Genomic DNA, 13,444 nt, shown 5'->3' on the forward strand with positions numbered 1-13,444 from the left:
TAGATACAGCCCAGCCTGCCCTCACCATTACATCAACCTGTGCAAGGAGTGGAACTATGATGCTCTAAATTGCCATGAAGAAAATATTTGCCTGGCATTTATTTTAGTGGAATTAGTGATGACAGCACAACACCATGACTTTAAGACAGAAAATGGCCTCAGAAATCTTCAGGCACTGGATGGCAAAGATTTCAGCAGTCTCTGTCCTTCTCATTCAAAGCTTAGGGAGCAAACCAATGCCTCGTATTTCACAAGGTCAATCATTTCCTTTAAAACGAGAATTTAGAAATAAACCCAACATCATTATGGTCTCATGTGCCATCTTGGCCCCCCCCTTCCCCCCATGTGGAAGATGGGGGGAAAAGATATAAAAGAAAATAAACCAGAAAGGCATTCAGATAGAGAAGGGCTATCATGCTTTTGGTGAGGTTACATTAGCTGTTTTATTATAGAAACCTGAAAGACAACGGCCAGTGTAGCTTGGGGTTAATGTGACATTGTGTTTTCAATCTGTAATAGAATATAAAAATACACTGTTAAAAATAGTCTCCTTGGTTTTTTCTCCTTCTGTGCACACCTGCTGTACTGGCAGGACTTTTTGATCTGATCTTGATACAATTTTAGTCTCACCAGTATTCTTTTGGATAGACAGACAGAGTGTCATGCATGGCCACCCCTTTCCTCCTTGGCCATACAGCCTTCCTTCTGCTGCCATCCTGGTCTCCTCCTGTCCTGCTTGTCCTCAAAGATCAATAACCCCAGGGAAAAAAAAAGTAATAGTAATGGAAAAGGAAATGAAGAGATGTAAGGAGTTGGACTGCTTTTCTTTGACCTCTCATCATGTTTGCTAAACCTCTGCAGGCAATTGTGCTTGAGTAAAAGACAGGTAGTAAGCACAGTTCATTTCATGTGGGTTACCTTTTATGAAATCAGTCACTGCAAAACCAGTTATTGTTTGACAGCCTTTTGCATGCCCAGTAAAATACAGGCAAATAAGAATTATTGCCAATATCTTTATCATATGGGAGATATCAGGGAAAGAAAGAAAAAAAGAGAGAAAATCCAACACTGTCTGGGCAAAAATCAACTTGGTTATTTGGAGAGTGATATCCTGCAATCAGAATGGGAAAGCATAAGAAGGGATGATGATGCTTTCTGCGTAGAATTATGTGATCTGGTGCCTGGGATTTGACATTAGATCCTGGAGTTCATTGCTAAGTGTGCGTTTGCTGGACCAATTTTTTCCTCCAAAATTAGCCCTTTGCATTGCTAGGATTTGGTCTCCTCTTTAGGTAGTTTCTGACTCGGGTTGACAACTGGGTGAGATGCCTGTGTCAGGGATCTGGTTCAGCAAACTGTGATCAAGTACCAGATAGAGTTACAAATGACTGTATTAAATATACAAACAACTCCTGCAGCACTATTCTTCCTCTTCTGTTCATAGGCAGATGAGAATTCAAGGCTTCAAGTGCTTCAGGTACTGGACTTAGCTGAAGTAGAATCACAGAGTCTTTGTGGTTGAAAAAAAGCTCAAAGATCATCTAGTCTAACTGTATTTTAAGTATTTTAGAAGTTTTTAAAGTAATTTAAAGGTTGTTAAGTAGTTTAAAAGGTTTTTCTTCTAGGGTGGTCAAAGCATGTGTCACTGAACACAGCATGATTGATCTCAAGAATAATGTTTAGGGGCTGGATTCCTGCCTTTGAGAATGCTCTTCCCTCCCTCCATGAGAATTTAAGTCTGGATTTCTTTGAAGTGCACCATGGCATGCTGGTCTTTGATTCAGAGGAAGACTCAGACCAAAGAACAACCCTTGGAAATTCAACAGGGAATAAGAATGGAAGACAGAATAGATCTCTGCACTCACCAGCTTGCTGCATGCCTCTTTTCTAGTGTCTCATCAAATAGACATCCAAAGTTCCCTGAGATGCTCCAAGAGGAAGGAGAAGCAGTGAGCCCTTCCTTCAGTTTTGTTTCCTGCTTATCCCCTCAGATCCAGTTGTGCTTCTTCTTTGCTGTCTACGTGTGAGAAACATTCTCCCAAACATCCCTCCTGGAACCAAACCTGAAACCAGCCTGCTAGAAACCTACCCTTATCCTTAAAGTAGGCTGGAGTTTTTGGTTTGGTGTGTTTGCTTTCACGGGGTTGTTAGCAAAATCAACCATTCTAATAGAGGCAAAGTCTTGTGGAGTCACTCTTGGTAGGAAATATAGATATATATACACAGTCAGAAGAAATTGTGAGTTTTTTGTGAGGCCAAGTGTTGCAGTACTTGAGGGACAGGGAAACCTAAGGCTTGGAAAAAGCTCTCAAAATTTGACATAGGGCAGAGTTTCAACATGGACCACTTCTTCACCTTCTATCGTGATGCCTCTGGATGGGCAATTGCATTGGCAATGGCTTGTGTATTGCTAGGCTGGGCCAGGTACTCCAGCCAAAGGACTTGGAAAGAGCACGTAGTTACATTTAATCATGGCTGCTAAGAGTCTGTCCTGGTATGTTGCTCTTCTTGCATTAACTGCAAGGGGTGGGCCATAGCAAGCATTAGCAATAACTTATCTGCTTGGATCAAGTGGTTAATAGTAGAAAGAATCCTGAAGGAAAGGAGGTAGATTATTTTCTGTTCCAGAGATTCCCAGATATTTTTCTTTGCTTTGCTTTGAGACACTGCCCTCCAGCCTCAATTTTATGAATTACTATTTCTTGCCCCTTTGTTTTTCTAGGCTCCCTTAGCTGCATTTTCTATTAGCTGTGCTACTAAGTATTGTCCTTCTCTCTGCAGATAGGGCCAAATGCCAAGGAGTTGTTCAGGCTTGTAGAGGATTTCATTGATGTCATCGGCTTTCGCATGAAGGATTTCCGGGATTCCTACCAAGTGACAGACAATCTGGGTGAGTTGATTTGCACTCCCATGTTGGGTAGAGACCCCAGGAACCTGTAATTGCAGTGCAGTATGCAGAATCTTGGATGTGGGGAGGGAAAGAGGGAAGGCAGCAGGTGGTGGAACATTATAAGGTCTGGGGAAAGATGTGGATGATCATAACCATGGAGTAGCTTTTCTCCAAATAATCTAGGACTTGAGCCTGATGAAAAGATGGGCACAAAATAGTTTGTGAGATGTCTATAGAACCATGAACGGAGAACAGATGACAAACTGGGAAGAATTAAGCTAGTTCCTTTTGTTTTTTAGCACAAGAGCTGCACAGCAGCCAATGAAGTGATCAGACAGCAAACAAACAGCAGGCAGTATTTGATTTATGCTGTATGCACAATCACAGCATGGAACTTGTTGCCAGAGGATGCTGCAGAAGCCAAAAAATACAGATTGGCTCATGATGGGATTAGGAAACTGCACAAAGGAGAGTTCCATCGGTGGCTATTAAAGTTCATTGTCTGGATGTAACCACAAGCTGAGAAAGTCCTGCTGACTGCTAGAAACTGGAAGGACAAGACAAGAGAAGTCTTGCTTTGCTCTTTCTTATAATTCCCTAAGCATCTGCTTCTGGCCACTCCTGGAGTAGAAGTATCTCATCTCTTCCAGGTTTAGTGCAGGCAGGCAGGCTTTGCTGTCTGATTTTCCGGTATTGACTCTAGCGGGTTTTTCAATTTGTGTGAATTTATTGAGGCCAGTCTTGCTCACTGGTTTTATTTGCTATTTCTCTCTAGTCCTTGGCATTCACAAGCTGCCAGCTAACGCAGCAACTGACATCACCTTCCCCATGAAAGGCTGGAGAGGCATGGTGGACTGGGCCAAGAATTCAGAAGACAAGGTCACTGTCTCCAAGAGCATCCTGTCTTCGGGGCTGACAGGTAAGCAGCACAGTCAGAACTCCCTAGAAGAAAATATCATATTCACTTTCTAACAGAGGTTCCTTCCATTTGGCTGTCTTCAAATTCTCCTTCCAGCTGAGCTGGATTGGCTCACAGAAGTTCACCACAGTGAGATGAGTGCAAAGAAGGCTTTTAGATGTGGCCAGACCAAGGGTCAAATCTGAACTCCTTGGGCAAGATCATCATCATGTTTAAAAAACAGAAAGAGTCAGCACAGAAACTCAGGGCAACACTATCTTGATGATTGCTTCTAAGGCTTCTTCTAAGGCTTTTGAACCTGCAATAATGCGAAAACATCTCTGTGTTTTCTGAGTTGCTCTGTTCTTGGTGCATGTAGGCACTGAGCTTAGTCTCCAATTCTCTCTCTGCAAGGAAGGTTGGGAATTGAAATGTGCCCTATGAATATTCTGGGTTTTTAATAGGGGTAGACACCCGTAGTGGTCTCTGTGGGTGCCTTATAAGTATAGTTAACCAGCATAAGAAATGTAGCTGTGGCAGGGTGACAGCCATGCAGGCAAACAATGTTGTTATGTCCTCTGAGATTGGATCCGGTCCTGGAAGAGCCATCCAAAGGTGAACAGCTGAGGCTTAGCACATCAGGCTGAGCAACTGATGGATCTGACTCTGCTAGCAAAGCCTTTACCTGGATGCCAGAGCCAGCAGCCAATGCAAACAAGTATTCCTGTGTTGGCAGTGAGCCTTAGCATTTGGCAGAATTGATCAATGGATTTTCAAAGACAGGATTCTAAATTAGGCTGATTGCAGGGAAATGGTGGGCTTCCCTTGTTGACAGCCTTGCACATAGCATTAGTGGTTTTGAGAGAGCAAGCTGCTGTTTACTGCACCAGAATGTGCTGTACTTCCTTGGTACAAAGGCAAGAGACAATGAGCTATGTCTGTCAGAAGTCCTTTGGGCTTTGTCATACCAAGACCTCGTGTCATAGGTTTCCTTACTCAAGATGGAAATAACATTGCTGTCATTTCTACCTGAGGCTGAGAAGAGCTAAGTGACTCAAGGATAAAGGGTGAGTTTCTGGCAGAGCAAGGACCAAAGCCAACAAAACTCCTTCTGTTTTATAGTGCCTTAAACATAGCATTATCTTCCTAGAAGAACTTGGAACATGTTTAGAGGGTTATTTCAGCTTATTAGAGGAGGGTGTGGAACTTCCACCTTTGTATACTGTTAATCATTCATTGGACAAACTTCTGGGTCCAGACATAGCAGAGTTGATTCTGCTCTGGTGATTACACCTACCCTTGGAGGTATCACTTATTCCCCTATTGAGCTGTTTCCCAGATATCATTGCAAAGAAGCGCTGTAAGGCTCCTAAGCAGCAGCCACTGCGCAAACGAAATGTGATGCTTACCCTGAAAAACCAAATTCCTCTCAGTTTTCACATTTCTGAGGTGTTCTGTTCCACCAAGGCTGTACTGCCCTTCCCTTGTTCAAAACAAAAGAGGCAGTCCTCCAGCCCTATTTTGATCAGGATCCTCTGCCTTTTCTGGGGGGTGTTGAGGTAACCCAGCCTGTGGGACTTAGCATTTTATTTGCTCACACTCTCATAGGAACACACATTGCTTCTGTAAATGTTCTACTGCATTCTCTTAGCAAAAAGGAAGAAAACCCTATTGAAAGGAAGAAGGATCCTTGGTTGCAGAGGGATTCATGACAAAGGCCAAAAGTCTGTGTGGACTTTCCTAGGAAGACAAATCTTGGACAATTGCTCTGCAAGCCTGTCTGTCAGTCTGTCCTGATTTTCACCTGCTATCTCATCTGAGCCCAATTTGACAGACATCCAGAGCTATATCTTCCCTTCTGGGGAAATGAGTGCATTCAAACATCAGCTTTGGTAGGAGACATCAGATAAGCCCCACAGCATGATACATCCCCAAACTTCCTCATCTCCAAGTGACTTATTTCTTCTCCACTCTGACAATTCAACCTCAGGGATGCCTCTACTGCCTGTGCTTTTTCCAGGGATATTCCAGCGAATTTGCAGCTGGGCTGAGCGAGGCAGAGGAGGAGGTCAAGTGATGTGTTCAGAGGTCACACAGATGATTCAGGCTCATCTGCTGTCCTCCTGAGGCAGCACATGAGTTATGGGGTCAGGTCGGGCACAGTGGGACATCTCCCCTCATTGCCTGCCCTTGTCAGCCCAAGCACAGCACTTCTCTCTGATGGCTTGATAGCAGTGGATGTGTCCAAATGCCTCTGGGTGGCTGTAAGAGACCTTCTCGGCCTGCAGTTTTGCCTGCTGTGGTGCTGTCAGAGGGATTAGTGGGATTTCTGAATGGGAGAGCGCTCATCCAGAATGAGTCTTGCATGGGGGCAGGCACCAGAGTCATCCTAAAAATGTTCAGACCTCTCACAGGTCTGATGGAGACCCAATGTGGTGACATCAGGCACTGCATCCCACTGTAGTGATGCTGGCAATGGATGCACCCCAACAGAGGCCCCAATAAGAGATCCAATCCTGCCCTTGGATGTCACCTTGGAAACATAACAAATGAAAGAGGAAAAAGAACTGAATCCAGCCTCTTCCAGTCCTGTCCCTTCTCTGTGTGTTACACTGGTGGATTTTGGGGTGGAGAGAATTTAGCTGGGGACAGATGAACTTTTGGATTATCTCAGTGCTGTTGTCTTTTTCCCTTCCCTCTGGTGTCCTGCAGAGACAGACGACTCTTCAGTCTTCGTGGTAGGGACTGTGCTGTACCGGAATGTGGGCAACATTCTCTCGCTCCAGAGGTAAGGTCACACTTGAAGTACTTGATCTAGTTCTGCCCCCTCCCAGTACAAGAGAACCGGACATAATGGAGGGGGGTGACTAAGGGTCACCAAGATGACGAATGGCCCGAAGCACCTCTCCCATGAGGAAAGGCTGAAAGTGCAGGGACTGCTCAGCCTGGAGAAGAGGAGGTGCAGAGGGATCTCATCCATGTCCATAAATACCTCTAGGGGTATGCAATGAAGGCAGAGACAGGCTCTCTTCAGTGGTACCCAGTGTTGGTACAAAAGGCAATGGGCACAAACAACACAGGGGTTTCCATCAGAACATAAGGAAGCACTTACCAGCTGTGTAGGTGATGGAACGCTGACACATGTTGCCCAGAGGTGTTATGTAGTTTCCTCCTTGGAGACCTTCAAAAGCCACCTGGTCATGGTCCTGGGCATCCTGCTAAGGTGGACCTGCTTGAGGAAGGGGATTAGACTGGATCACCCACAGAGGTCCCTTCCAATCTCCACCATTCTGATATCCTGTGGTTTTATGAGGAGGGGGCTGCCTAGGGAGAGCAGGCAGTTAGGGATATCACCAAGGTTTCCTGCTGATCTTCCTGGCTGCAGAGCCCTGAGTTTCCAAAGGTGCAATGTAGCAGGCTTTGACTTGGTGATGCAATGCATTTTGTTCCCCCACCAACCTCTAATCAGGTAGGATCATACTAATGTGTATCAGACATTGCTTTTTAGAGGGGGAGGAAACCTTTCTCTCACCTGTGCAACCCTGCTTCAAGCTGAACCACTGTGCTGGTGCTGCTCAATCCCTGCTCACCTCTTCTATTCTTCCTCCAGCAATGAGTCCTCCTGCTCCATTTCTCATTATAAGGGATCTGAAGGGGTTTAAATGATAAGGGGAAGGATGCCCAGCTGCCCCAATTCTCTCAAGCTACCGAGGAGCCACCAACCATGATGAACCTTTTGAGAGCATCATGGCTCAGGGAGAGCCGGACTCAGGGAGAGGAGAGGAGAGGAGTGGAGTGACATGCTTGGCTGCACATGTCTACCACATTCTGGCTGCTGCAAACTGCCTTGGGCACTGAAGCTTTTGTGTTCAGCCTTCGCTTTTCTTCTCTCCCTTTCTCTCTCACTATCTTGCTCTTTTTAATTTTTTTTTTTTTAATTTGTTCCTTATTTGTATTCCTTTTTTGTTTTGTTTTGGTTTTTTTTTGAGGCTCGTACTGAGGCCGTAAATTAAGAATCCTAAGGCACCTTCTAAATCTGTTCTGCACTGATTAGTGTGAGCCCATTTACCATAAACACCAGGGCATCTCTCCTCACTGATAATCATTTAAATACCTACAGATTCAGCTCTGGCAAAAGAGCTCCAAGTGAGTGCAGACAGGAATTAGCAAGCTAACTGTATTCTGTAATATCTTCCATTACAGCACTGGGAATTAGATCAGAAGGGCAATAAACATCATTGGCTCAAATGATCCAGTGGTATTTCAGCATTTTCTGGCCAAGCAGTGAATGAGCTCCGATAACCAGCAGCTGCAGCAGCCGCAGCCTCTGAACAACGTTCCCACAGGAGATCTGATTTAAGATGTTCCTTAATTAAAGGACAGTCCCTCTTTAAATAATGCAGAGTTCTGAATCACCTGTGGCTATAGAAGGCAAAAAGAAAAGGAGGTAACAGAAGCAGCAGCAGAACAGTACCTCCTAATTCACCACCGCGCAAATGGACATAGGAAGAAAAAAGGGAATGTCTATAAATAACCATGTAGCTGTGTGGCACTTATCTAGAGAGTGAAAATATCTCCTGGACACACGTGAGGTGCCAGATCCTGGTTTTGACCACATTGCCTCAATGCAGGGATTTTTTTTCCTCTAATATATATATGTATTTGTATAATACAGTGTAAATTGAACTTGGTAAACAGTACCAGCTGAGCTTTTCCTAATTGTCCCAGTTTACCTCCCCCACGTGGCAATCTCTTATCTCAGCCACACATTGCTCTGTCCCTCAGATCCATAGAGCTCTGTGGCTCTTGACAGCTGTGACCATTGAGACAGGGACATACAAGACGTGCAGTTTTTCAAGATGGGGAAGTGAGCATCACTCAGTCCCAGCTGGGCTCTGTTGCAGAGGATGCATGCAACAATCAGAATCAGCGGCGTGATGGCCCTGTGTGGCAATGAGCATGTTTACAGCTGTTTGCATGCCTTTTCTAGCTGTGTAGGAACACACTGAGCAAATCTGACCTCCTGCTCAAGCCTGAGCTCAGCGTGTTTGGTTTCCTTCCCAGAAGCTGGCCTACAGCACGTATCAAAGAAAAGCAACTCGTCTTCTTCCTGAAAGATTCCCCATGATGCTGAGGCCCTCACTTCTCCTGGCAAGCTGCTCAGATTCTTAATACCTTCTCTGTTAGGAGGCAGCCTCTTGTTTTAAGGCTCAATTCATCTGATTTTCACCTCTACACATTGGGCCTTTGTGTGAGTGTCTCCTCCACATGCAAGAAAGTGCCAGACATGCCTTTCAAAAGACATCTCTTGGCTTGTTTTCCAACATCTGGATCAATTCTGGGTCTCTGCTTTGAACTCTCAAAGAAGGGTGAAGGAAGGGATTGTCCCTCTCTGCTCTGCGCTATGCGGCCTCACCTCAAGCATTGGGTGCAGGTTTGGGCACCACATATGAGGACATAAAACTGTTAGAGAGCACTTGAAGGCAGGCCAAGAAGATGGTGAAGGGTCTGGAGGGCAAAGTGTACGAGGAGCAGCTGAGGTCCCTTGATTTATTCAGCTGAGAGCAGAGGAGGCTGAGGGGAGGCCTCATGGCAGCCTGCAGCTTCCTCATGAGGAAGTCATGACAGTGTTCACGCAAATATTGAACAGGGCTGAAAAAAGAACTGACCTTTCCAGACCCAGCTATTAAAGAAGCCACGCATAAAATTTTTTACCTTTCAGCAGCTCTTTTTCAGCTTATCTACAGCTACCTACGTTTCAAAGCATAAAGCTGATGTTTACTCCTATTGAATTCCCTCTTTGTTCAACCTTTGTAGACTGACTTCTGTGCTTCATTTTCTTATTTCCCAATTTTAATTAAATTTTAACCGTAATAATTTGTTGGCTTTTTTTCTTTTCAGCTTTGTTTTTTTTTTTTCTTTAACTTTCTAAAACACTGTTGCTGTTCTTTCTGCTTTTCCTACCATTGGACAATAGTCATTTGCTGAGCATCCACTGACAGATTCTTGGATGATTCCAGGTTTATTTTGCTTTGGTTTTGAGATCTTTTGTTCACTTTTATTAATTATTTTGTGGTTTATTTTTTTAACCCTCTCATGCTTAAGCAAGTACAAATCTTCTCCAAGTAATCATTTTGTAAAGAGGCAGATAGAAGAGTGAAATTTTTGCCAATGCCAGGTTTTGCCAATGCCATTAGATGTGATGAAGTTTTGAAGGGGGAGAAATTTTGTTTGTCCATGGCTGTAGGAGGAGCTCCCATTCTACTTCTAATTCCTTCATGGCATACTTTGAGGGCAGCACTTTCAATGGTTGGTCATGTGGACTTTACATACTTTTAGACAGACAATTCTTTCTGTGTTGTAGAAATACCAGGATCTGTTGTGTATTTAGGTGGTTAGCATCCAGTGGGGAGATCTCAAAGGCCAGAGGATGGGTTACATCACTAGTCTCTGAAAGCATTATAAAGTAATGGTGCCAATCTCTTCTGCACCGTATATACTAAAACTTGTGCCACAGTGATGAATTCAATGGGACTGTCTATTTTGCAAAGGGATGCAGTGGGGATTCATCACCTTCTCCAAGTCCTCTTAAAGCATTTCTTTTTGCCCTTCTTCCCAGGAACAGCACTGTTCTGAACTCCAGAGTCATCTCTGTGACTGTGAAGCCATTTCCCCGGTCCCTTCTCACCCCTTTGGAAATTGAATTCTCCCACCTGTACAATGTAAGTCTTTCCTGGGAACCTTCACTATCCCACATCTGTGCATGTTTCTGCTGAGGAGGAATATTATGAAGAAGGATGCAGATTTACTGGGCTCCTGAACTGTCTTTGCCACTGCAGAATCCTTTAATCTCCTTTTAATCAGGCTGCTGAGGCACATCTCTGCCATCCTGAGTCTGGGCTGATGTTGGGGTCTCGCTGTTTCTCAGTGCTGTGCCTTTCAAATTTTGCCTCCTTGCTCAAGCATTGCTGATGCAGAGGTGTACTGCTTGCACAAGGAACATGAGTATACTTGTCCCAGATTTACATTACATTACATTGTGCCAGAGAGATCATTTCTCTGAGGCCAAAAAAAATGCAGTGAAAAATGGACTCTGACAGTGATCTTTCTTGGTGAGGGGAAGATGGAGGGGAAAAGTTGTTTTGGTTGATGCTTGAAATGTTCTTTGCAGAGATTACTAGAGACATGAATATTAATGTTGTGATCAGTGCTGTAAAAGGCAGACGATATTCCCTCCAGGTTCCCCTGTGCAACCCCAAGCAGATGTATGTGATGGACATTTACACTGCCCTAAAGACTCCTCTTGTTGTGGATTTCAGATGTCTTCCTGAGGCTCAGGAACATGAATATTAGGTCTGTCATGTCTGTACTTTGGACTTTTGGGGAAGAGTTTTCAAAAGTGCACAAAGATAGCTGTAGAAGTTGTGCTAAACCTCTTTCAGTGGCTTTAGAATCATAGAATCATAGAATTGCAGGGAGGTGATCATCCCCTGTACTCAGCCCTGGTGAGGCTGCACCTCAAGTACTGTGTTCAGTTTTGGGCCCCTCACTACAAGAAAGACTTTGAGGCCGTGGAGCATGTTCAGAGAAGGAAAGAGAAGCTGGTGAGGGGTCTGGAGCACAAGTCTTATGAGGAGCAGTTGAAGGAACTGGTGTTGTTTATTCTGAAGGAGGCTCAGGAGACATCAATGCTCTCTACAACTACCTTAAGGGAGGTTGTGTTAAGGTGGCCTTTTCTCTCATCTAATCAACTAGTGATTAGACTAGAGGGAATGGCTTCAAGTTGTACCAGGGGAGATTCAGGTTGGATGTTGGGAAAAACTTCTCCAGAAGAGTGGTCAGGGGCAGGAACAGGCTGCCCAGGGACATGGTGGAGTCACCAATCCTGGAGGTGTTCAAGAAACGTGTAGATGTTGTACTGAGGGACATGGTCTAGTGGGAAATACTGATGATAGGTGGGTGGTTGGACTGGATGATCTTAGAGGTCTTTTCCAACCTTGGTGATTCTATGATTCTGTGACGGAAGAAGAACATCAGTAGGTGGAGAGAGGAAAGATGTAGTCATATCCTTGCATAGGTCTTGTGTTGATGAAAAACAAATTAAGGCCCGTTTTATTTTTACATTTCAAACCAAGAAGGGAAAAAGGTGTTCCAAGAACTCACATTTGTGATTGTCAATATAGAACTTCATAGATATGGCATGTTTAGAGTAGTGGAAGATGTTCGATGGGATCTGAATATTGCTTTCTTATTCCCTCAAATACCCCATAGAAAGTATAGCACTGATTTGCTTCATTTTTCTTTTTTCCTTTTTTTCTGACAGGGAACCACCAACCAGACCTGCATCCTGTGGGATGAAACTGATAGGTGAGTTCTGTGGGCTTCTGTTTATTCTTATGGGCTCAAGTGTTTTTGGGGTGAAATCAGCACAGTTTATCAGTGATGCATTAGTCTGTTGTAGTTGCTTGCACTCTCCTCTACTTAGTTTTTTCTTGTGTCAAACTTAATGACTGGCAAAGCCCTTTGCCATAGTAGGAACAATTCCTTTCTTCTTATAGATACATCTCTCTGTTGTGTATTACTGCCAGTCCTACATTTGAAGAACTGCAGTCAGTTGTTGCCAGTGTAGCGCATAATTAGTTCTGTGTGCTGTAAGCATTATGTACCTATAGCAGGAAATCATCTCAGTTTGAGAAGGGATGTTTCTTCTTCTGTTCACTGGGAGCTGTGTATTCCTTTGACTTCAGCCTCCATTTTGCAAAGGTAGCTTTCTCATTCTGATTCTTTCAGTTTTGGACTTTGCAGCATGAGGAATAAGTGAGACCCAGGTTCGTGGGATCATCTGCTGGTTGCTCTAAAATGAGCAAGATGTATCTGTTTGGTTCTTTTCAATGCTCAGAACCAAACTGTGCACCATAAGGAGAATAGTGCAAAAGTAGAATCTACTGTTGCAAATGTAGCCTACCATGGTTTTGTTATTGTGATATAATAATATGATTTCCATGATAATTCCTGCCATTGCTGACTCTGATCAGGATTCCTTGAGTGATATAATTGTAGTCAGCAGGGAAAAAAAATCCAAAGTTAATAAAAAGGGCCAGCACTATGGATTCCACATGGAAAATAGATGCCAAGGATTTTATATCTTTAAAGAAAAACAAAAAATAAACCACCACATTTTGAAAGTGCAGTCTTAAATCCTGAATGAACTTGACGGGGATCCAAAGTATTTCATTTAATGATGTTTTTACTTCATTGACTTTTGCATCTCAGTTTGAAGACTAACCTTACTCCTTTTCTGCTTACACTCAGGTTCTCTCCTTGAGATCTCATGCATTTGGCACATATCTCTGCTTTATTATTATTTATTATTATTATCTGCAGCATCTGAAAAATGATTTTATTCTTCTCTTTTTATGCTCCATTAAGTAGCTTATACACACATAGGCGGGCAACATATTTGCAGTCAGTTCTTGTTGGCCTGTGATTAATTTGGCATGTATCAGTGGATCCAAATGAAAGCTGAGGAACCCAGGGAAAATCTGAGCTTGTGAAATCAGACCTATGTTATTCCCCAGGGCAGCAGTGGCCCCTCTGGGTTGTAGTGAAAATTACTTCACCACTGGAGGACAATTGCTACTCAGGAGCAAGGCCTG

At 43.8% G+C, this 13,444-nt stretch overlaps 1 protein-coding gene across 2 annotated transcripts in view; it reads left to right on the forward strand.

Moving 5' to 3' along the window:
* The window catches only part of ADGRB1 (adhesion G protein-coupled receptor B1), a 198,265-nt gene that overhangs the window by 70,810 nt on the left and 114,011 nt on the right, over positions 1–13,444 (forward strand). For both annotated transcript variants that reach the window (XM_042870068.1, XM_042870067.1), the window contains 5 exons: positions 2,782–2,890; positions 3,666–3,809; positions 6,501–6,576; positions 10,408–10,510; positions 12,112–12,155. In XM_042870068.1, the coding sequence (XP_042726002.1) occupies positions 2,782–2,890; positions 3,666–3,809; positions 6,501–6,576; positions 10,408–10,510; positions 12,112–12,155 (476 nt within the window). The remainder of the gene's footprint in view (positions 1–2,781; positions 2,891–3,665; positions 3,810–6,500; positions 6,577–10,407; positions 10,511–12,111; positions 12,156–13,444) is intronic.

This window comes from Lagopus leucura, unplaced genomic scaffold, assembly GCF_019238085.1.
Source record: "Lagopus leucura isolate 7727_CA_CO unplaced genomic scaffold, USGS_WTPT01 Super-Scaffold_100002, whole genome shotgun sequence".
In the NCBI taxonomy this organism is placed as follows: Eukaryota; Metazoa; Chordata; class Aves; order Galliformes; family Phasianidae; genus Lagopus; species Lagopus leucura.